Below are 22697 nucleotides of genomic sequence, written 5' to 3' on the forward strand. Positions count from 1 at the left end.
CATAGGAGTAAGAGACTCATTATTGCGCTGAATGATTGTTCTATAGACCTAGAAATTTGGTTAAATATTCTGGAAATGTTTTGGAAATTCACTGGTACAAATGTGTGGGAACTCTGGTGAAAGCTCCCAAGTGGTTCCAAAAATCTAGAACGGAACCAGTTCTAAAACATCGTGCTTGTCTGCCTTATGTAACACACAGCCATGGGGAGCGGAGACTTTGTGTGTCACATTGGTTTAAATGCTGCTTAATGATTCTGTTTTTCTTCTTTTTTTGTATGTTCTTGTAAATCATTCCATGTGCTACCGATGATCCCGCCTGCTGTCGTGTCAAAAGTCAACTCTTGGCATCGAGCCTTATTCCGCATTGGCCCTGTTTCTTCTTCTTAACGGCTCTGTTAACCACCAGTGGGTGGGATTATCATTATTTGGATTTGGATTTTGTATGTTTTTTCGTAGAATCGTCATTTTATGTGGAGGATAATTCCACCGGTGGTGACAGAGAGAGAGAGACTGTGAATACAAAGGAGGAAAAAAAAAATACACTGTAGCGATTGCTTAAGAGTGAGTCATCATAGTTGTCAAACGGTGATGTATTTAAATGTCTAATCAAAAAGAAAAGACTGGCATTAACGTGTTTTATGACTAATGTTTTGCCAGTGTGCGAGCATTTTCTTTCTGTTAATACTGGACCGCTGTGCTGACGTGGGCTCACTTTGGAAGGCCTTGAGTCAAGGGCACAAACCTTTTTTTTCCTAGCTTGTTATGATGAATAATTTATTGTTTGTAGGACTCTGTAATTCAATTCCCCTTTTTCTCCCCTTTTGCTATATTAAAATATCAGATGATGATAAATTGTTCTTTAGTGCCTTATTCAATGTCACACTAAACGCCAAATGAAGCCCGTGCGTGCGTGAGTGCGTGTGCGCCACTCGAGAACCGTTCGCCCCACCGACTTCAAATTCGACACACGTTTCACACCCCCGCAGGAGGTGCAGTGCCCGGTGTCGAGTTGGTCGGACCCACGGTTGTCCAGAACCACCACAAAAGGTATCTGCCTGGGCTCCGGACAGGGCCCAGTGTCCATATACAGAGCTGGCCTGTTCTGACATCATTCTGACATCTGCATAGACTCCATATTTGGGCATGCCTGACAAAGAACTTCATATACGAGCATAAAAGGGACACAGACATAATATCTGGGTGGGAAATTCATTTCCAACTTGCATCGTTCCAAGTAGGCCAGTGCCCCACAGACACCGCTGTAGAGGCTCCAATGGGCACCGCTCTAGTAATAATTATAGTAATAACTAGAACTGCACTCTGGCGAGTGCTTGCTTTCTTGTTGCACCCAAGTAGGCCATTTGGCCTACTAGTGCGCAAGCAGAGCGCGCAAGTACTGTGCGATTGTCGGGTGGATTAAAGGAAATGCCTCTATGTATATGTAATTTCCAAGTTGATTAGCGGTATACTGTGGTTTAATACTTTGCATATGCGTATGTATCGTAGCAGCATATGACGTCAGGGTATAACTAGCTCTCAATGATGACATCATAAAGATGTGGATTAAAGGACCCAATGCCAGGGTGTAATTGGTTTTCGATGGTGACGTAATGACGATATGTTTTAGTGTCGGGAGGATTAAAGGTAATGCCCCTATGTATACATGTTACGTCATACACTGGCATGGCGCATACGCATCAAACATCGCCCTGGACGGAAACTATTACTTGCGCGCTCTGCTTGCGCAAGTAATAAACAGCAAAAGCAGCAGATCGACACGCTCTGCTACTTTGTTTGCTTTTGTGGGACACTGGTATGCTAAAGTAGGGTGTTAAGCTTTAATTTACAGAAAAGAAAAAAACAACACAAAAAGCTAGAATATGGAGATATGAGGTTTCTGCCCCTGCAGCAACGATCTTTACAAATGCGGGTAGGGGTGGTACGAGAGCGGGCCAGACCAGCTTTAATGAGACCCATGAGATGGTGTGTAATGGAGCGTGCGTGTTATGTGTGACCGCTGTACTGTCTGTAAGCACACTGCTGACAAACATTTGTGCTGTTTTCCCAGAAGCAGAGAACACCCAGGGCTAAAGTTAGCCGTTAGCATGGGGAAGAGGTGCCAGTCAAAAACATGGCCAAACATGTTTGTGTCGAGGACCCCTGAATTAATGCTTCAAAACCTTTTCAGGTCGCAACCCCGGCTATTTTGGACAACCCCGGCTATTTTTATGTAGCCTACAATACAGACAATGTGTAGTTTGTCCAAAATAGCCGATCTAAGCTACAGGTATTTAGATCTGTATTTGTGATGTTCCTATAGGGTTGAAGTGGTTAAAAAAGACCTTCTGTTCATGTGTAGTTCATATGTCGTTGTACTATATCACACATGATTTTTTGGGTAGATTTGCCACCCAAAACCGTCATGTAATTTCAGATATATCGCCCCTGGCCGATATATCAGCCAGGCATCCAGAGATCAGCGCAATGAGACACCTATTGTCCGGTGAAGTAGTACTCTTTATTTCCAACATGAGACAACAGCCACAAATGAACATGCAACTCTCCCTAGTATAGCTCTACGTCATCTTATACAAATAATGATTCTTTTGATACAAAATATATTTATCATATAAATATCATATGTAAGACCATTATGTACATAACATTTACATTACTACATCCATAACCTTTTATAATAACATTATTTTCTTTGTATTATTACTGTATATACATTTAACAGGTATTATTAATTCATTTATTGTTATTAGGATTATTTATCATCTAAAGGTATAACTCTGAAAAGGAAAACAAAAATAAGCATGTGGCGGAGATTAAAACGGGACCATATATATATATAAATGATATATATATACCTGACGTTTACTGTGCTTGAATGGCCGAAGGAGAACAGCGTTTTGTCCTTTGGTGGTGAGAAGCGTGGGTATAAAAAGCGTGATTTTACACTTCGCCGCACGGCGGTCGGTCTCGCGTGCCAGAAATTAAGGCGATCTATAAAACAAGGGTTCACAGACTTTTTGGGTCGTGACCCTCCCCTCAAAATAATCCGAACTGGGAGAGACCCTCTCCCACCCAGCACCCTGACAAGCATTTGGAATTGTAGGAGTTGAGGCATTACATTTTGTTTGACTCGGTTCTACAGTTAAAACGTTGTGTACTATCTGCATATGCGTATAAGTATGTATCTTGATTTGTTTGCTGTCGAGTGAGGGAACAATGTGGCACATCAACCTAATCATCACTCCTCCCCCAAAATAAGTTTGGGAACCACTGCTCGGCTATTTTTTGGCACGTTGGCGACACTGCCGTGCGACGTCGCGCTAATCGGGTATTTAGTATGCAAAGCACATGGGGTTCAACTGACTATTTTGTACAAGGTGAAAACGGGGCCAATACTAGTATTTTTTTTCTTCTTTTTTTTGGGGGGGGGGGGGGGGAATTCCACATACAGTTTCGGAATCAAGCACGCAGCTTTCACTATCCCAACACAGAACCGCCCAGGGCAGCAGAACCACATTTAGTACAGTTTCACCAATTAAACCCCTTTCTTATCCTTAAAGGGGGGTTATTGATTATCTCCCCCACCCACACATACACACACACACACACGCACACGCACACACACATCAATTATTTGCTTTATCCACATTATGTTAACCACATGAACCCAGGGGGAACATTAGCCGAAAAAATTGCCGATCTTCAAGCACGAAACCGGCTATTTTTGACAAAGAAGATTTTGTGTAGGGGAGAAAGCGGTCCAAGTACAGGTCCACTCCAGAGAGTTTAAAGGAGTAGATCTCATTTTCAATTACACAGCCCATGAAGCCTTGAAAAAAAAACTGTTGTCGCATTCCTGAGCCAACAATTTGATGACCAATCTTAAGAGTGAGTCATAGTTGCCAAACGGTGATGTGTATAAAGGTCTATTGCTATATTCAAATATCAGAGCATGATAAAATGTTCTTTAATTCCTTATTCAATGTTACACCAGATGACACCACTCAAATAGTCTTTTATTCCGAGTCGCCTATATTGATCGATGATGACCCGGTCATAAAATCCCCCGGGAATGCGACAGAAAAAACACCAAACATTAGCCTGGTTCCAGCCTGATTCACTACGTTCCACAGATTTGTTTTGTCACTAAGTAGCAAAGTGACAAAACAAATCCGGCTGGAAACCAGGCTACCAAAACATCTCCTTGAATTCAAGGCTTCGTGGGGTGTGTAATCGATAGAAAATAAGCATTTTTTGGGGGGCGAACAACTCCTTTTGAAGTGGTTAGTGCATTCAAACTGTCAACAGCTCATCATTGCGCTCCATCATGTGCAAACATCCTTGGGTGTTATATAAGCCAGAGCAGAGCTTGCTGCCTTGCTCGCTGTCATGATTAGATCATGCTGGAGTGTGTAGGTGTGTGTGTGTGTGCACAAAGCAGCAGCACTGTCTATCCTGGACTGGTGCACGAGTTGCATAAGCTCACATACATGGAGAGTGTGTTGCTGTCTTTATTCCCCTCCTTTTTTATAAAGCTCACCTCTTACAGTATTGTTTCACATGCAGTGTTTTACCGACATAATGTACTCGCTAAAAATCCACTCTTATCAGTCTATGGCTGTGTGAATCTATCACTCTTATCGTCATATCAAATCTATAACTCTGTCCATCGATCAGACTATTCCTCTGTCGCTCTTATCAATCTATCACTATCGATATGTCCCTCTATCAATCTATCACTATCGATATGTCCCTCTATCAATCTATCACTATCGATATGTCCCTCTATCAATCTATCACTATCGATATGTCCCTCTATCAATCTCACTATCACTCCATGTCGGTCACGTACCAGTCTATCACTATAACTCAGTGGTTTTCAACCCTTTTCGTGTCTAGGTCCATTATTTATTCGGCATTTGAGCCACGGACCACCATTTAATGAGATTTAGCCTCTCAGAGCCAAACCCAAAAAATATTTTGTTGGATAAGATTTTGTCCACAATTCCATGCCGTATTGATGTTGGTAGGAACAACAGGCAAACGTTGACCAAAATAACCATTCTTCTATATTCTCTGATTGTGTAGACTTGTTGGAAATAGGGTAATGCAGATTTTTATTAACAATAATTTTACTCTTGAGAGCGTAATTTAACTTTTGAAAGCGTACATTTTGCACTCTCAAGAGTTAAAGATCTATAAAGGGACCATTTCTTTACCAACTCTCCATCATTTAGCTGGGGACCACCTGGACCACTGGTGGTCTCCGGATCACTGGTCTATCACTCTGTCCCGTTTAACTAGTCAAGTCAGTCTACCACTCTGATTCTATCACTATATATAATATCTTGTCTTATATGGCTGGGCATATATCGATATTATTGATATTGTGATATTAGACTAGATATCTGGGGATATTATATATCATAATATTGTGATTCTTTTCAGTTGTAACTTATAACTTAAAAGTTGTCAAATAACCATAGCCAAAATAGCAGATCATAGATCGTCTGTTCTTTTTTTTAATATAGGCCTACCTATGTGATAGTATTGTCGCGATATGATATTACTGTACCTACTCCCTCTTCTCTATACCCCCCCCCCCCCCCCTCTCTCTCTCACACACACACACTAGCAAAATTCCAATCCTCATACATCCATCCTTGCGTCCTCCTGTCACGCCTTAGCCCCACCTCTGAGCAAAGGAGGCTAGGACGGAGGAACGGATGGTGTTCGCTGTAAGTAATGGGAACGCTCCTCGCTCAGTACAGCGTCATTTTAGAAGCTACGGCAGTTCCTGATGATGACGTGTGTCACACAGCTGGATCAGCGGAGCACTCCGGAGCCCGGAGGGTTGTCATGTGGAGGAGGAGACATAAGTCACATATTCCTAAGAGGGGAAAAACTAAAAAGAACATCCACAAAGGAGACAGGAAGGATATACTTGACGTATCCTCGCCCAGATCCTCGCTCCAATTAAGCGGCTTGATGGGGAGGAGCCTCCAAAAAAAAAGCAAACAGGCTCTATGCACGTACGCCATTTTGGAAATAACTCTTCCTGCTTTCGGGCCTCTTCCGATTTCATTCAGGTGTTACAGATGATACACATTAAGTGGTTAATTGTACAGTGGTTCTCAAACTTTTTAATTGCAATGACCCCCATAACTCAGAGTGTACAAATGGCACCAAATGGACCCTTACAGGTCTGTAACTGAGAGTGTACATACATTTGTACATTTTCAGAGTTACGCACCTGTGCAGTGTCCTTTGGAACCCACTCAAGGACACTTTGAGACCCATGCACTGGTGCTGCTATTGTGCACCAGAATGGAATAGAGCCTTCATTAGTATCATCCGTAACACCTGTGAAGGAAGTCGGAAGAGGCCCGGAAGTAGGCGTATACGTGCATGTAGCGCCGTGACCGGTTTCCAGGAGTCGTGCTCGGAGTGCGGAGGAGGATGAAGAGGAAGAGTCACATTTTAGCTCCGCCTCTCTCTCTCTTTTAACAAACCACACAGTTCTTGCTCTTCCTGCGCTGCCGGGTGTGCAGCTGATGGCTGCCGTGGGGGGCGTGGTTCCCGTGCAGCAGGGGGGCGTGGTGATGGTGGTGCCCCGCCCCCCCTATGCCCCCGGACGAGGAGGCGGGGCTGTAGCGGTGCCGCAGCTCCTCGTTGATGTACCTGAGCTGCACGGGCCGCGGGATGGGCTCGCCCAGGAAGTAGCCCCCTGCCACCTCGTCGCCGCCGCCGCCGCCCCCCTCCTCCTCCTGCTCCTCCGAGCCCGACGAGGACGAGGAGCAGCTGTAGCACCACGGCGGCTCTCCTCCAACACCCCCTCTCTCTCCCCCGCGGTAGCCGTCGCTACCGGCCCCCCAGCTCGCCCCGGTGCCGCCACCGGCCCCCGGTCCCCTGGGCGGCCAGGCCCCGGGCGCTCCGGCGTCCTGCAAAAATGACATGTTACGATTATTGTGGCAAAACATAATTGTGATTAACAATATTATCGCCATAATCAAAATGCACTTCTATCTAACTAAAATGCACTCTTATCTGTACTGTACGTCTGTATGTGTGTTATTATTAGCTATTATTAGATTCAATTCATTGTCACTAGTATACAGATACTTTGACAATGAAATGAAGAATGGCGTCTAGCCAGAAGTGCAATACAGTAATGCAGCAATGAGTGTACGTCTGTATTCCACATAACTCTGGAACCGTTCGCGCCACCGAATTCGACAAACACGTTCCACACCCCCACAGGGAGAGCAGGCTCTGGACCTGATCACCTCTATACCGGTATCTCCATATATGGAGCTGGCCTGTTCTGGCATCATTCTGACGTTAGTCAGAATACCAAGTATCAAGTGTACATGTACTTTACAGGGTATATAAAGGGTTTAAAAGGTACTGAATTTGCAGCTCAACAATAGCTAATTCATCCTGGTGCATGACGGACGACTATTTCACGATAAATTCAAATCTCCATGATACGATTAATGTGAGCGTTTCTTATTACAATTTAGGCATTTAGCAGGCGTTCTTAATCCAGAGCGCCTTACAGTAAGCCAGAACAACATAAGGTAATACATCAATTGCATAGAAATAGCCATCTATAGAGCATCACAGTCCTGCCCTCAACGAGCAGCCCGGAAGAGAAATTCCAAATATTTTTCCCATAGACGTTTCAGAAAGTATTTAAAGACCTGTAAGCCTCGGGCAAAGCCAACTCGGATGGTGACAACTCATGACAATAAACACATTTCTTTTGGGCCTAACAAATAATTAGAAGAAAAAAAGGCAGGGTACAACACTATTTTTGTTGTTTTTTGTTTTTCTTCTTCCTAATTATTTGTTCGGCCCAAAAAATTGTATTTATTGTCATGATTTGTCCGAGGCTTACAGGTCTTTAAATACATACTTTCTGAAACGTCTATGGGAAAAATCCGGGTCACTCGTCGTCATGAAAGGGGGCGGGACTGCGACGCTCTATAGGTCTAGGATCATAAGTACACTAAGAACAGTCTAAAGTGTACCGTTTCAAATAGTAGAATATCCGTATATTGAAACTATAAACACTATACGATGCCAGATCAATAATGACCTGGCATCTGCCTACATAACATGCTATCATGCAATAATAACGCGATTATGGTCCCATCCCTTATACCTGCAGCGTGAGGTCGGAGGTAGTCCGGGGGCAGGGCCTCTGCTGCTGCTGTTTGGGGCGGTACGAGGCGGGAGCTAGGCCCAGCAGCTCCCGGGCCGTGTGTCCGGAGGGGAAGCGGTCGTAGTCCTCCTGGACACGGCGGTACGGCGGCGGCTCGGCCGCGGCCGCTAGGTGGAGTGCGTTGTCGGAGCGGGAGCGGCGGGAGCGCTTGTGGCGCCGCCGGCGATGGTGGTGGTGGTGATGATGATGCTGGCCTTTGTTGTTGTTGCCGCTGCCGTGGTTACCGCGGTGGTGCTTGTGCCACCCTGGCTGCTGCTGCTGCTGGAGGGGGAGGGGCTGCTGCTGTTGTTGTTGTTGCTGCTGCGGGGGGGCGGTCTCCTGGTGGCGGAGCAAGGTTATTATAGTTAACGACAACTAATGAGATAACGAAAGCTAAAATTAAAAACAAAGATTTTCATTAAAGTAAATAAAAACTAGAAAGAAAAAAAATATATAACTAACTGAAACTGTATGGAAACTAACCAAACATCTAGACAAAATGCCCTTAGTTTTCGATTGAATCATTGATTGTCGTTGATTGTCTAACAACTTATCTTTTGTTGAGTTTTACACAACACTAAAACTAATAAAACCTAAAGTAAAAAAGGGCACAAAAATAAAAACTAATACAAACTAGCAAATCCCACTCTAAAAATGAATTAAAACTAACTAGAAAAAAACGAAACTACAACCTGTCGGCGGAGGGGGGTCCGCTCACTGGCCGAGGTGACGCGCAGGTTCCCGCTGCTGCCCGACGGACCGACCCCGCCTACGAAGCGAGCATCGAAGGGCAGCGGACGGCCCCGGGAGGGGGGGTCCCAGTACTGATGCTGCAGAGGGTAGCCCACCCTCATGGGGTGGTGCAGGTGGGGGTCCATGTTGTTGCTGTTGTGGCCAAAGGGGGGCCGCGAGGACGACAGCGACTCGGTGCTGTGGAACTGGCTGAGCGTTCCCATGATGCTCTTCTCTGGCACGTTGACCCCGGAGTCCTTGCTGAGGTCAGGCATGGAGAACCGGGACAGATGCTCCTGGCGCTTGGTCGCCCCATCCAGAGAGTTGCCTGCAACCAACACACAGTTAAAGATGGAGTGGAGTCGTCTTCGATTGGGCATTTTGACTCAAAGGCTTTCAGCTTTCAGGAACAAACCAAACATACACACACAGGGAATACATATTTGTAAATATCATGTACAAAAAAAAACATTATTAGAGTAATGTTAACTCTATAGACACATACAAAACACCTGGGGGTCTATTAGAGTAATGTTAACTCCATAGACACATACGCAACAGAATAAGTACAAAAATCATGGCACTCAGTGACAGTGTTTTGACTGCACATTTTGATGTAGTTTTAATCGTAGTCATTCATTTTATTCTAGTTTTAGTTGATCCTAAGATTTTAATTGACTAAATCAACATTGATTTTGTCGACAGAAATGTATTTTGGCGGGCCTAGATGGCATCGTAAATTAATGAATGATTTTACACTTGGTTGTATGCTGAAAATAGCCGATCTATTTGTTGACAAAATGTTCAATATATTTAGCCTTAGTTGTAGTCATCATAGCTTAGTTTTTATTTAGTTTTCGTCAGTGAAAAAAGGTAGTTTTAGTTTAGTTCAACTAAAAGGTAGTTTTAGTTGACGAAATCAACACTGCTGTTAGTGACCTCATCCAGAGAGTTCCCTGCAACGACCACACCAAAAAATCTCAATCTCAATCCGACACTCAGACACAAAGCTCTTGCTTTGCTGTCACATTTTGTTGCTAATGTTTTGTGTTCTGCTGTAGGCTCTATAGTTATCAGATGCATAGCATTAGTGACTGATGGGTTTGTTCAGTGTAGCTGAGCCCAGAAGCATTTGACAAGCGTAACCCCACTGTGAATTATATTAGTTGCCAGCTGTGTTATTTTCCCCAGCCAGCACACATCTGTGACAAAGGGCCCATGGTTTTGCAAACATTTGTCAACGGGTGGCAGTATTGAGCAACTTGCTCTCTGACAGCAGTGGAGAAGTGTGGGGAGCAGCATCTGTACTAGAATGAATGAATGAATGAATGAATGAATGAATGAATGAATGAATGAATGAATGAATGAATGAATGAATGGATGGATGGATGGATGGATGGATGGATGGATGGATGGATGGATTTGTCAGTGATGGGTTGGGATGCGGAACCAGAGGAACGAATTCCACATTTGGAACCGTTTAATGGAAGCAGGTTTTATCACACTGTCAGAGCTGGTATAATTATGGTCTTACAATTAAAATATTTTTTTCAGTAAAGGATACCAATCCAGAATATCACAAACATGGTCACATAGACACTTAGATCACCTTTATAGGTTAATAAGCAAACGTTAAAAGCATTTCCAGTTTTTTGCTAATCATTTGCTCATTATGCTAATTACTCAATTTATGACAAAACCGTTGACTCATGGAGGCAGAACATTAAAGGAGTAGTACTTTTCTATGGCTTACACACCCCATGAAGCCTTGAATTAATGGAGATTTGTTTTATTTTTGTCGCCTAAGCCAATAATTTGATGATTGGTGGAGTCTCCAAAGAGTCTCCTACTGACTATTGACCACCAAATTATTGGCTCAGCAATGTGACAAAACAACAACAACAAAAATCTCCATAAATCCAAGGCTTCACGGGGTGTGTAATATAGAAAATAACTCATTTTTTGGGTGAACCACTCCTGTAAGTTTTAATGTCTACCACATACATTTTCTAATCCTGACTAAATCCAAAATACTGGTTCTCAAAGTGGATTACATTGATCCTTACATATCTGTAACTCTGACAATGTACAGATGGACCCGTTGGGGTCCATTTGGTTCCATTTGTATGCTGTCAGAGTTAAGGGGAGACTTTGACATGTGTGAGAACCATTGTCGTATAGGATCCCAACCAGGCCCCAAGAAGCGCTGGGAAACGGTAAACCCAGCCTACCCTACTGGCCAAAGATGGAACTGCAGGCGGGCAAAATACATGCACGTCGCACGAGCAAAAGAGTGCGCAGCAGGGGTTTAACACAGAACGCTCGCTCATGAATCGATTCATGCACGTTCTATTCATGGAGTTAGCACTTCACAAGAAAGATGCAGAAGTAGAGCGTTCTCCTGGGCGCTTCAAACACCACTGAGCAACTTCCATTGAAATTAATAGCTGGGGCGGGGCAGCCCGCCCTCTAGTTTATATAGCCTGGCTCAGCCTGTGTGGTTTATGGTCTAGAGGAGCGTGTGACAGTCGAAAACAGGTAGTGGATCCTATTGGTTCACTGATCTGAGCACCCGCCCCCACCCCCTCTCCGGTAGAAAACAGCGGAGAACACTGACCACCAAATTTGGAGCAGCGCCTCTGCACTGTTATGGAAGTGGGCTTCCTATATGCCAAGTTTTCCACTGGGTTTCCCCAGGCTTTTCTTTTTGGGCCGAATGCGAACGAAAATATTAGTCTGGATACCGAGGCTAGTTTAAAAATAACCCTAGTGTTGTCAATACAAGAAAGTACAAAGCGTATACCTGCAGTATTGGACATGGTGATGGAGTCCATGGAGCCACGGGGAGTCTGCTCCAGGGGCGTCAGGGGCTCGTTGAAGCTCAGTGCGCTGACCGGGTTCCTCCTGGTCAGAGGGGGGCGCCCTTCCCTCTGGAAGCCGCCGTGCATGCTGACAGCCCTCTGGTCCAGGAAGGCATGGTTCTGGTTGTGGGCGTGGCTGGACATCTCGTTGAAGCTCATCTGGGTGCGCAGCTTGCTGGGCCGGAACTCGTCCACACTGGGACTGCTGTGCTGGATCCAGTTGTCGTTGAAGGAGTGGCCCCTGATTGATTGATTGATTGATTGATTGAATACTGTATGGCAAGTAGGGCATCAAATAACCATAATTTGGAGAGATAAGGTTTCTGCCCGTCAAGCAACAGCCGACAACACAATTTAAATCATTAAATCACAATTATTTATATGACACTCGATCATCAACTAGTGGTTGTGTTGTTTTCAACCCTTTCCATATCAAGGTCCATTATTTATTTGGCATTTGAGCCGCGGACCAGCATTTGATGAGATTTTGCCTCGCAGACCGAAGACCCAAGAGATATTATTTTGTTGTTAAGATTTTGTCCATGCACAATTCCATGCTGTATTGATGTGTGGTGCCATTAGGAGAGATAGCAGGAGCAATTGTTCTACATTCCCTTATTGTGTAGACCTCTTGTAAATTAAGTAATGCAGGTGCTTAACAATAATTGTTAACTCTTGAGAGCGTCAACTGAAACCAAATGGACCGTAAGGGTGCATTTGACACTCATTTCACGCTCTCAAGACTGGTTGAGCTAACAAAACAAACTCACGATCGAGACAGCCCCTTACCTGAGGGCCGCCATCATTTGAGGCGTCCTCTTAGCATTGCCTGGTGGCTCGTTCCCCCAGGAATCAGGCCTCTTCCCTGGGTGTACCGGGCTCTGGGCCGGGGGGTTCCCCCAGGAATCAGGCCTCGTCGCTGGGTTGACCGGGCTCTGGGCCGGGGGGTTCCCCCAGGAATCAGGCCTCTTCGCTGGGTTGACCGGGCTCTGGGCCGGGGGGTTCCCCCAGGAATCAGGCCTCTTCGCTGGGTTGACCGGACTCTGGGCCGGGGGGTTCCCCCAGGAATCAGGCCTCTTCTCTGGGTTGACTGGGCTCTGGGCCGGGGGGTTGGGGCTGGGGTTGTTGTACCCTCCATGTCGGGGGTGGCATTGGCCCAGCAGCTGTATGGGTGTGGGGGCTGGGGAGGGCTCTTGTTGGGTAGGAGGGTACGGCTCATCCCGGCTCATCCACACCTAATAATAATAATGCATTTGTATTGAAATTTTCATTCACAAAGACACTGTAAAGATTTTCTAAACCAATATCTTCCGTAAAAAATCAAAATAATCCTTGCCGACACACAGCAAAACACACATAAATTCAGTCCGTGTTACGGCCAGCTGTATTTTAGTCTGTATTTATATATTTTGTATTACTTTATTATTTCTGTGCTTCTGAAATATGGAGAGGTGGAGGCTTGATTGACAGCTGCCTGAGTGTCAAGTCTGTTGATTACTGGAGGCTACCAGCTGCCCTTGGGAGAGACTTTGCTCCTTTCGGAACCCTGTATACTTTTTTAATTATTTTTTTGAATGACGTATCCAGGGTTCCGCGAAAGTCAATTCCTTCTATCTTTCACCGGCTGGTACCACTCTCTGGTCTCTGACAAATCTAAAGTGTTTATAGATTTCAAAGATACTTTCAACTGCTTTAGCGTCCCGCAGAAATCTGTGTTGATCGGCGTTGCCAGTAAACATGTTTAATCCATAAAAGTAAAATGTCCTCTCCTCCGTGCTCCATGCCCCGCCTCCCCCATCTTGGGATTGACTAGATGCACTTTGCCCAGCAAAAGTAGTTCACAATTTAAGCTGTAATGTGTAAACTGTAAGCTTTTACATCTGCTATTTTTGAAAATATTGAATCATTTTGAATTCTTTAACAAAAATCTTCTCCCCTGGGGGTACCCTGACACAAATCATTTGTAGTTATGGTTCCGCGGCCAAATCTATATCAATTCAGGAATCCAAATAATTAATTGACGCGTCACCTGGTTTAGGCTGGGTGCGCGGCTAGGGGTGCGACTGGGGGTGCGGCTGGGGGTGTGTCCCGAGGAGAGGCTGAGGCGGTCCATCTGGACGGACAGGGGGTCCACGTCGGCAGTGAGGCGGTCCCCGGGCATGGGGGGCGGGGCCGGGGGTGGGGCCTGGGGCTGGCGAGCAGCCTCGGTGCTGTGCTGGCGCTCCAGCTGATTATGCTGCTGCTGCTGCTCGGTGGCGCTGCGCCGCTCCTTCTTCCCCACCTTGGTGCTGTGGCGAGACTCACGGGAGCGCGCGCTCTGGAATGCCGAGTCTGACGAGTCCGACTCGTCTGGGTCCTGGAAGGGTTCGCGCGCACGCACACACACACACACACACACACACACACACACATGTTCATTTTGTAGTCAGCCCGGAAGAGAATTTCCCATACATTTTTCCCATAGACGTTTCAGAAAGTATTTATTTAAAGACCTGTAAGCCACTGACAAAGCCAACTCGGATGGTAACACCTCAAAACACAATTTTTTGAGCGAACAAATAATTAGAAAGAAGAAAAAATCACAACCGTGCGAACTAAGGTGCAACTCCGTGTGGAAGTAAATATGGGGGCCTGCCTAAATGTCTACAAACCAGGTAGCCTATGCACACATGAGTAATTTTAGTTCATCATAAATAAGTACCTAAGTAGCTTGTTTTCGATAGCACAACAAGAAAACTACAAACCCCAAGTGATAAGCGCAAGAGCTTCGTGCTTTCCTATTGGTTCGGTTGGCTCCAAGTCAAAGTTCCCCACGCAGGGTGTCATGTTACAAAACATCAACAAGCTCACAGCTCGTCGAGTTTCAACGCGTTGTGAGCTTGTAGATCTGTCCTTTTTGACGCGACACAGACAAGGTACACAATACACATGTACTTCACTGGACAAGAGCGGCGCGCGAGCTTCGAAAGCGCACGAGCGGAATGGTACCCTACATTTCTCCTGAAAAGAACATATATCGTGTGACTCGTTGATTTATCAAGACAAATCAGAACCAGAAGAGAAGAGGGCATTTTAGGTGAGTGAGCGTTTAATGGCAAATAATGTGGCTTTTGACATTACTGGGGACACTTTATCTGGGTAATTTACTTGTAATTTAGTTGCACCACGTGTTTGTATGCTGCGGGCAGTGTCAATAGAGTTTAACAGCTGTCAACCTGGCGTTGCTATGTTGGACATGTAATTATAGCCTAGCCTATAATACGAGCTCAAATACGTACCCTATTTTTTATTTTGAAATATTGGCTGGTTTGACCCACCATATGCAGGTTGGTGGACCAATTCAATTTGTAGCTATGGTTCCCTGCTTTCATGTGACATGAAAAAACTAAAATGCTAAATATAGTCAATGACTCAATCATATTGATACAGATATATTAGACACAAGAGAATACTGGAAATAGTAGCCGCAATTTGCAACTCTAGATTTTTTTATAATGGGATGAATCTAGAGTTGCAATACCCTCCATTGACTCCCCACTCATCATTTTGCGTTTGCGATCTGCTTGTCTTAAACGACGTTAAACTCACCAACATTGCAGCTGTAGTCCAAGCTTGAATTATTCTCTTTCAATCTGCAAAGCTTGTTTTTCATAAAAATCCCCCGTAGACATGTTATGAGCTACTTTTTGTCAAGAAGAAGAAATGTTGGAGTTTGGAAGCGCTCGTTTGTATTAAGGGGTCGCACTGCTGCCTCCTGCATTATGTGCAAATGCGAAACAGATGCATGCAGGGACGTTCAGTGACTTACGACGAGCGCTTCCAAACTCCAGCACTTAGAAAAAGAATCACTTGCACAGAATTTCTTGACAGAAAGTAGCTCATAACATGTCTACGGGGGATTTTTATGAAAAACAAGCTTTGCAGATTGAAAGAGAATAATTCAAGCTTGGACTACAGCTGCAATGTTGGTGAGTTTAACGTCGTTTAAGACGAGCAGATCGCAAACGCAAAATGATGAGTGGGGAGTCAATGGAGGGTATTGCAACTCTAGATTCATCCCATTATAAAAAAATCTAGAGTTGCAAATTGCGGCTATGGAAATAGTAGCCTATATACGAATCAGAATCAGCTTAATTGTCTTTTTTTACAGGTGTAACAATAATGGGTGAACAATTATGATTATTTCTTTACAAACTGATCATTTTTCAGGAAAGTAAGAAGAGACAGAAAGAATCACACCTGTGTGAAGTGAGTGGTGCAACAGGTGTGATGGTACAATTCGGGAGTTTACCGGAGTTTGTTGGAAAGTTTAATGGGAGTTTCCTGTAATATACACATCCATATTCCATGCTTTTTGCGCAGTGCAAGTCTGGACTTTCTTTAGGGCACTAAATGATGTCATGTGGCCGATATAAATACAGTGGTGGTGGCCCCTCACTTCACATGAGTGTGATTTTTTCCCCCATCTTGGTGTGATTACTACTGATTTAGAAAGCATTTGTAGAATTGGCCTCAGGTCCTAATGGGTTGATAATATTAAAAAATAAATCACCCGACAGGTGATTGCAGATGGTCCTTAATTGGATTATGCATGGGTTTGTGTGTTTATATCCACCTGTCCGGCGCTGCAGGATCGCGAGCAGAAGATGTGTCCCTGTTTGGGCAGGAAGGGCCGTCCCAGCAGCGAGCGCTTACATCGGGCACAGCAGAAGCACTCCTCTGTGGCATGCCAGTGCTGCCCGTCGTACGTCATCTGGCCCTGGTCGATGCCTGCAGGCAGCAGATGGATGGGCAGGAGAAAATAAAGACAAACAGATTGGAGAGGACTAGAGGAGATCAGCACCAGTGCACCACCAGATGTACGTTTTCAAATATAAAATTCGGGACTGTACCTATGTTCCGCCGGTTCTATGTTCCCCACCCTGCAAAAAAGGTTATTTTTCTGACCCTAGATCTGTACCTGGTGGCATTAACATTGGGTACATTATTGTCTTTCCTTGACTTTTATTTGAGTAACATCCACACAACATTTTGTGTTTTGTGTTGTTTTTGTCACGTAGGAGTCTTAAACAAGTTGTTTCTTACAGTAAATATGCTAGAAATGTATTTGTATTACAGCCGTGTGCGCTTGCGCAGTTAGCTGTTTAACGTGTGTGTGTATGTGTGTGTGTCTGTGTCAGACTGCCACAACAGCGCTTCGTTGTCTAACTACTAACGTGTGTGTACTACACATAGCTGTCTAACGCGTGTGTGTGTGTGTGTGTGTGTGTGTGTGTGTGTGTGTGTGTGTGTGTGTGTGTGTGTGTGTGTGTGTGTGTGTGTGTGTGTGTGTGTGTGTGTGTGTGTGTGTGTGTGTGTGTGTGTGTGTGTGTGTGTGTGTGTGTGTGTGTGTGTGTGTGTGTGTGTGTCAGACTGCCACAACAGCGCTTCGTTGTCTAACTAACGTGTGTGTACCACACATAGCTGTGCTTGCGCAGTTAGCTGTCTAACGTAACGTGTGTGTGTGGGGGCTAGCGGTGCTGAGCCTTCTCGTTTTTTTTTTTTTACAGTTTTTACAGTGGTATTTTACAGTACCACACACTTCTCAATAATTCGTAATTTATTCTAATTGTTGTTATTGCAATACGTATTTGTTTTTGTCTGTGTACAATAGTTTTCTTTCAAATACAATACAAACAAATTTCAAATGTCCAATCTGGCAACACTGTCTGTTCTCCTATATGCCTACAGCTGTGAATGCTGGACCCTGAAGCCTGCTCGGACCACTGTGCTACACCAGAAGGCTACGTGCAGTACTAAACATCAACCAAGGACAGTCTAAGAAGGACGAGACGCGAAGACCGTACGGGCGACGCCATGTTGCTTTGGAAGGAAAGAAACATGCGCAATGGGCTATATGCAGCCAACACTTCCGCGTTCAGCTTCCTTGGTCTCAACTGCGCATGTTTCTTTCCTTCCAAAGCAACATGGCGTCGCCCGTACGGTCTTCGCGTCTCGTCCTTCTTAGACTGTCCTTGACATCAACCAGGATGAACATGGGGCCAACAAGCATCTGTATGAGGGGCTACCAAGGCTGAGTGAGAAGATGGCAGCCAGGAGAATGAAGGCTGTTCGCCGGTCACTGCCATTGGAGATGAACTAGGGAGAGGGGATTTCTATCTCTAATCTCTATCCATGGGTTATCCAAGGTTTGACCCAGGCCATTTACTCACACAACCGATGAAGTCAAGTAGAAGACGGCTCAAGGTACGAACCTTGTTTTTGTCTTTGCTGCTGCTGCTGTTTTATGCTTGTGTGCATGCTAATGTGATTGAAGCTGGTGTACTATTGCTGTCATTGTCACTAGGTGCGTTTCCATAAAGCCTTTTTTTTGCGCATTAAGGTTCTTTCGCAAAATCTCCTGGATGGAAACACCTCAAAATGCGCATAAGTCTGCATTTTTCGCAAAAACACTTTTTCGCTTGAAGGTGGCGGATTTTGGGGCTATATCGAAAAAGTGAAATGCGCAAATGGGGTATGGAAACACTTGCGGAAAAGATTTCTAATTAGAAAACATTGAACTCGCATTATATCGCTTTTGAACAGTTGGAAAAGAAAAAAACACACGCTATGGTGAGTAGTGGACTTGTGGAGTGATCGAACGGGAGGGTGGGTGGGATGTGGATACATACATTATTACATTTACACACTCGAGTCTCGAAGCCTCTGTCTGCAGGCTGAGGCTCTTTTACTCTCCCCGGTGAGGGCGTTCGCCGTTGATCATGAAGTTATTTCTCCTAAACAGCTCGGAACGAAACGGACGAGAGGAGACTAGTAGTCAACAACAGAAGCGACATCAACACGGCCAAAATGGAAATGTACTGTCAAGTCGCAGGGCAGGGGTCCCGATCGTCCCTGTACTTTGACGAAACAATACCAGCCCCTGTCTAGACAAAAACACACGCCTATTTATTTAACAGACAGCCTGTTTGAAAGACAGCCTGTCCCAGTGGCCCATCTGGACAGCGGACTTCATGCAGACCAACTTGAATAGCCTAAAAGAATGTCAAATGCACCGTGGTGAAGAACAAATCAGAGAAGTGTGTGTGTGTGTGTGTGACATGATAAAATAATCGTGTAAGATTATCCTGTAGTGTGTGTGATGCAGATCAGATTTCAGACATCAAACGGTAAAATAAATGTCAGATAATATGCGCGTCTCACTTGACTGGCAAAATAGTGCCATCTACTGCTTATTTAATATCTCAGAAGCGCATTTTATCAGTGGATGGAAACAAGTAAAATACGCTTTTCTTTTTTCAAATTACTTACTTATTCCCTTCCTATTTTCGAAATGTTTTGATGGAAACCCACCTACTGTCACTGTTTCTGGCTCTGGAATTGAAGGCTGATGTGAATCTACAGTGTGTTTGTGTTGTGTTGTTTCTGATATTGAAGGTACAGGAGTGAGTTGTGACAGGTTGCAGTATTATGTGACTCTTGGTTTTGGTCTTGGTTTTGGTTTTGTCTGGGTAGCTCAGTCGGTATAGAGCTCTCTCCTTTGGACCACAAGTTCATGGGTTCGATCCCGGGCACTGCCAACTCAGCGAATGAGTAGCACGGCTTGGTGCAGCAAGTCATGTAGGAAGTACTGAGAGCTGATGGTAGGTGTGGCGCTCCACCTCAGCAATCCATCTCCCAGGGGTTTAGCGCCGCATGTTACCGGCTGATACCGGCAATAAGCCGCTCCCGACCTACTTCTTCTTCTTCTGGTTTTGGTCACTTAAATTATCCTATGTGAGTTTGCTATATCCTTTTAAGTTCAAGCTAGAGCTTAATTTGGGCTTTGACATAACGGCCATCAATTCCAAAAGTGTATACGTTGAATTGTGTTTTTGGCTTTGAAAATTTGAACATGATATGCATAATAAAACTTAACATTTGATGGGGCCCTTTCTGGGGCTTGGGTCCCTTCGGTTGTGTCGGAGCACGTTGAAATACATATCCATGGTTTCTGTAGTTCTGTCTGACATCGGTGCATGACTGCATGTTTATCTCAATTATGTGCATTTGACTCCATATTGTATATGTGCATTCAACGAGGGCTATATGTGCATTTGACTCCAAATACATACTGTAGTGTAGGCCTATGTGCTTTTGTCGAGGGCTATTATGTGCATTTGACTCCAAGCACAGTATGTGCTTTTGACGGGGGCCTCAGTGACGGTTTGTTTGTTAGTTTGTTTCTTTTCACTTACTAGAATATTTAAAAATGATACACAGTCAATAAAAATGTGAAGGAGGATTCATAGGATAAAAATTACATCAACGTTGAAAGATCTATTACGAATAAAACATTAGACATGTCATACAGAGAAAGAAAAATCAGACCCGTCTGAAGTGAGTGGTACTGTACTGTACTGTACTGTACTGTACTGTACTGTACTGTACTGTACTGTACTGTACTGTACTGTACTGTACTGTACTGTACAAGCCCTCCTCCCTGGCCTGTGTGTGTGTGTGTGTGTCTGTCTGTGTGTTAGGCTGTGCAACCGTGACACTTGGTGGTGAACACATGCTAATAACGCTATTTTCGTGCTAGGACACAGCCAGGGACACGGGGACAGACCCAGGGACACAGCCACACACATACGTAGCTGTCTATAGGAGTGGTTGCACCACTCAAAAAACAATACGGATAATATTACAAGAAAAGAAAACAAGTTTCTGTTGTGTCTGACATCGGTGCTGACAGGGGGCCCACAAGTGAACGGCCGCTGTATGGTCTACTGACCGACCCACACATTAAGCAATTTTAATATAGGATTGCGACAGGCGTAGTGAGGGATGATGAGGTCTGAGAGAGAGGTATAGTGGAGCTATAGCCAGTGTAGTGATTTATAGGCTGACAGGAGGACCTTGAAGTGTGAAGCCGGTGAAGGAATTTCAGTGATACGATCAAATGTACTGCTACTACTGAGTATATCTTAGTGGCAGTGTTGTGAGCAAGATGTATTGGTTTTATACTACAGAGAGGTAGACTGGAGAAAAGGCCTTTAAGCTCTCTCGAAAGGTAGGCTATATCAAATCAAAGAAAAATAGGTCCCGCTGAAACTTGCAAAAAGGATGCTCTTTATTATTTGACATTTTGATCGTTAGACCTTTATCAGGACAAGCTCTCTGTTACAGAATATTTATGCACTTAGACCATTTGAACCACAACTATGCCTTGCTATTCTGGTGTGGGGGTGGGGGGGGGGGGCATTCACCAGAAATAGGCCGATCTACAAGCTCACAGTAAGCTTGTAGACTTGCTATTTCCGCAAAGAGTCAGTATAGAGGGAAACGGGAGCAGACACATGCTCATACCTACAGTATTTGCGTCGCAGTGCTGTGTATCTAGTGGTATACAGTAGTGTTCGCCACATGCGTCGCAGTTAGTGATGCACGATATATTCAGTAGTATATTGAAATCGGCCATATCGGCCATAAAATGCCATTTCGGTATCTGATCGTTCTCAAAATAATCCAGATTATTTTCACAGATATTGACGACTCAATAATTTGTGTGTATTTTATACAGGTTTAATGTTTGTGTTTAGTTCAATGTTTGTTTTAATAACGCCATTGACAATGAAGGGGAAATTTACGTCACCTTGTCACCTTGAACACAAACATTAAATGCCAGTAATAATAAAGAGTTTGTTTTGACACCGTTTGTTTTACATCACCATTACATCACCTAATCAACATGAGCTAGACTTTAATATATTAGCGCCCCTCACTTCACATGATTTCTGAAGGCAGCATAATCTGTATAATACCGGAATCGCTCAGAATCTGTATCGGCAGATATGACCCTACAAATAATCGGAGATCGGATATCGGTCATAATTTCATAATCGTGCACCTCTAGTCGCAGTACTGTGTGTGTTTAGTGGTATACAGTACCGTCCTGTATTCTCCACACGCAGTACTCTGTGTGTTCAGTCTTACACGTGACGTACCTGTGTTCTACACATGCGTCACAGTAGTTATACATACTTATGTGTAGGCCTGATCGCGCCTTTGCAGTAGTTATTCCTACATTATGGAACGCCCTACCTTTCACTTTAAAAGCCTAGGAGCGTCTATTGGGCAACATTCAATGTAATTTCCGGTTGGGCTGTCACCCAAAGTGTTCCCCCTCCATTTTAATGGATGGGATTAAGAATCTAAAAACGCGAATAACTCTGAATCTAAATCAATGATTCCAAAGTTGTTGCTCCACTTAAAAACACAAATAAAAAGTACAGCATGACAACACAGGTCCTCTCAAATTTTGGGTGACTGGCTCCCCGGCTAGTTCTGAAGCTGCAAATCGCTGGGCACACTGATTTACTGGTTCCAACGGACCCTGGGCGATTGTCACACAATTAATGGCGATTAACGATTGAATCGTGTTTTGGCATTGCAACTTCGTGTTTTGGCATTGCAAGTTGCAATGCCATTCACGATTCAATCGTTGCAACGCAACGTTATGAATATAAATTACATTTCTGTTTGCCTTTTAGGCTTCGTAATGAAGCAGTGCACATGAAGCAGTGCACATGGAAATTACTGGCATTTTATACAAAAAAGGGTAAAATAGCTGATCTACAAGCTTACAATGCGTCACGTAAGCTTGCAGATCTGCTATTTCTGCTTTCTTTTTACGTATGTGTACATCTTTCAACATGGACACGATTATGACAATAATGGCGATTATCTCAAATAATTGTGATTAGATGATTATGTAATAATTGTGACAGCCCTACCTATGTGTTCTCCACATGTGTCGCAGTAATCTGTGTTCAGTACATGTGTGTTCTCTGCATGCGTTGCAGTACCCTGTGTGTTTAGTGGTATACACTTAGTACATA

At 44.3% G+C, this 22697-nt stretch overlaps 1 protein-coding gene across 1 annotated transcript in view; it reads right to left on the minus strand.

Annotated features, from left to right (window-relative positions):
* Positions 1-6507: 6507 nt before the first annotated feature.
* LOC306932237 (prickle-like protein 2) overlaps positions 6508-22697 on the minus strand; it is a 45778-nt gene continuing 29588 nt past the window's right edge. Inside the window, exons 6-12 of the mRNA XM_079513949.1 lie at positions 16433-16587; positions 13847-14173; positions 12607-13052; positions 11760-12058; positions 8917-9284; positions 8186-8563; positions 6508-6959 (exon numbers count right to left, since the gene is read on the minus strand). Of these exons, the coding sequence (XP_079370075.1) occupies positions 6522-6959; positions 8186-8563; positions 8917-9284; positions 11760-12058; positions 12607-13052; positions 13847-14173; positions 16433-16587 (2411 nt within the window). The 3' untranslated portion in view covers positions 6508-6521. The remainder of the gene's footprint in view (positions 6960-8185; positions 8564-8916; positions 9285-11759; positions 12059-12606; positions 13053-13846; positions 14174-16432; positions 16588-22697) is intronic.

This window comes from Electrona antarctica (assembly GCF_951216825.1).
Source record: "Electrona antarctica genome assembly, chromosome: 2".
NCBI classification, from domain to species: Eukaryota; Metazoa; Chordata; class Actinopteri; order Myctophiformes; family Myctophidae; genus Electrona; species Electrona antarctica.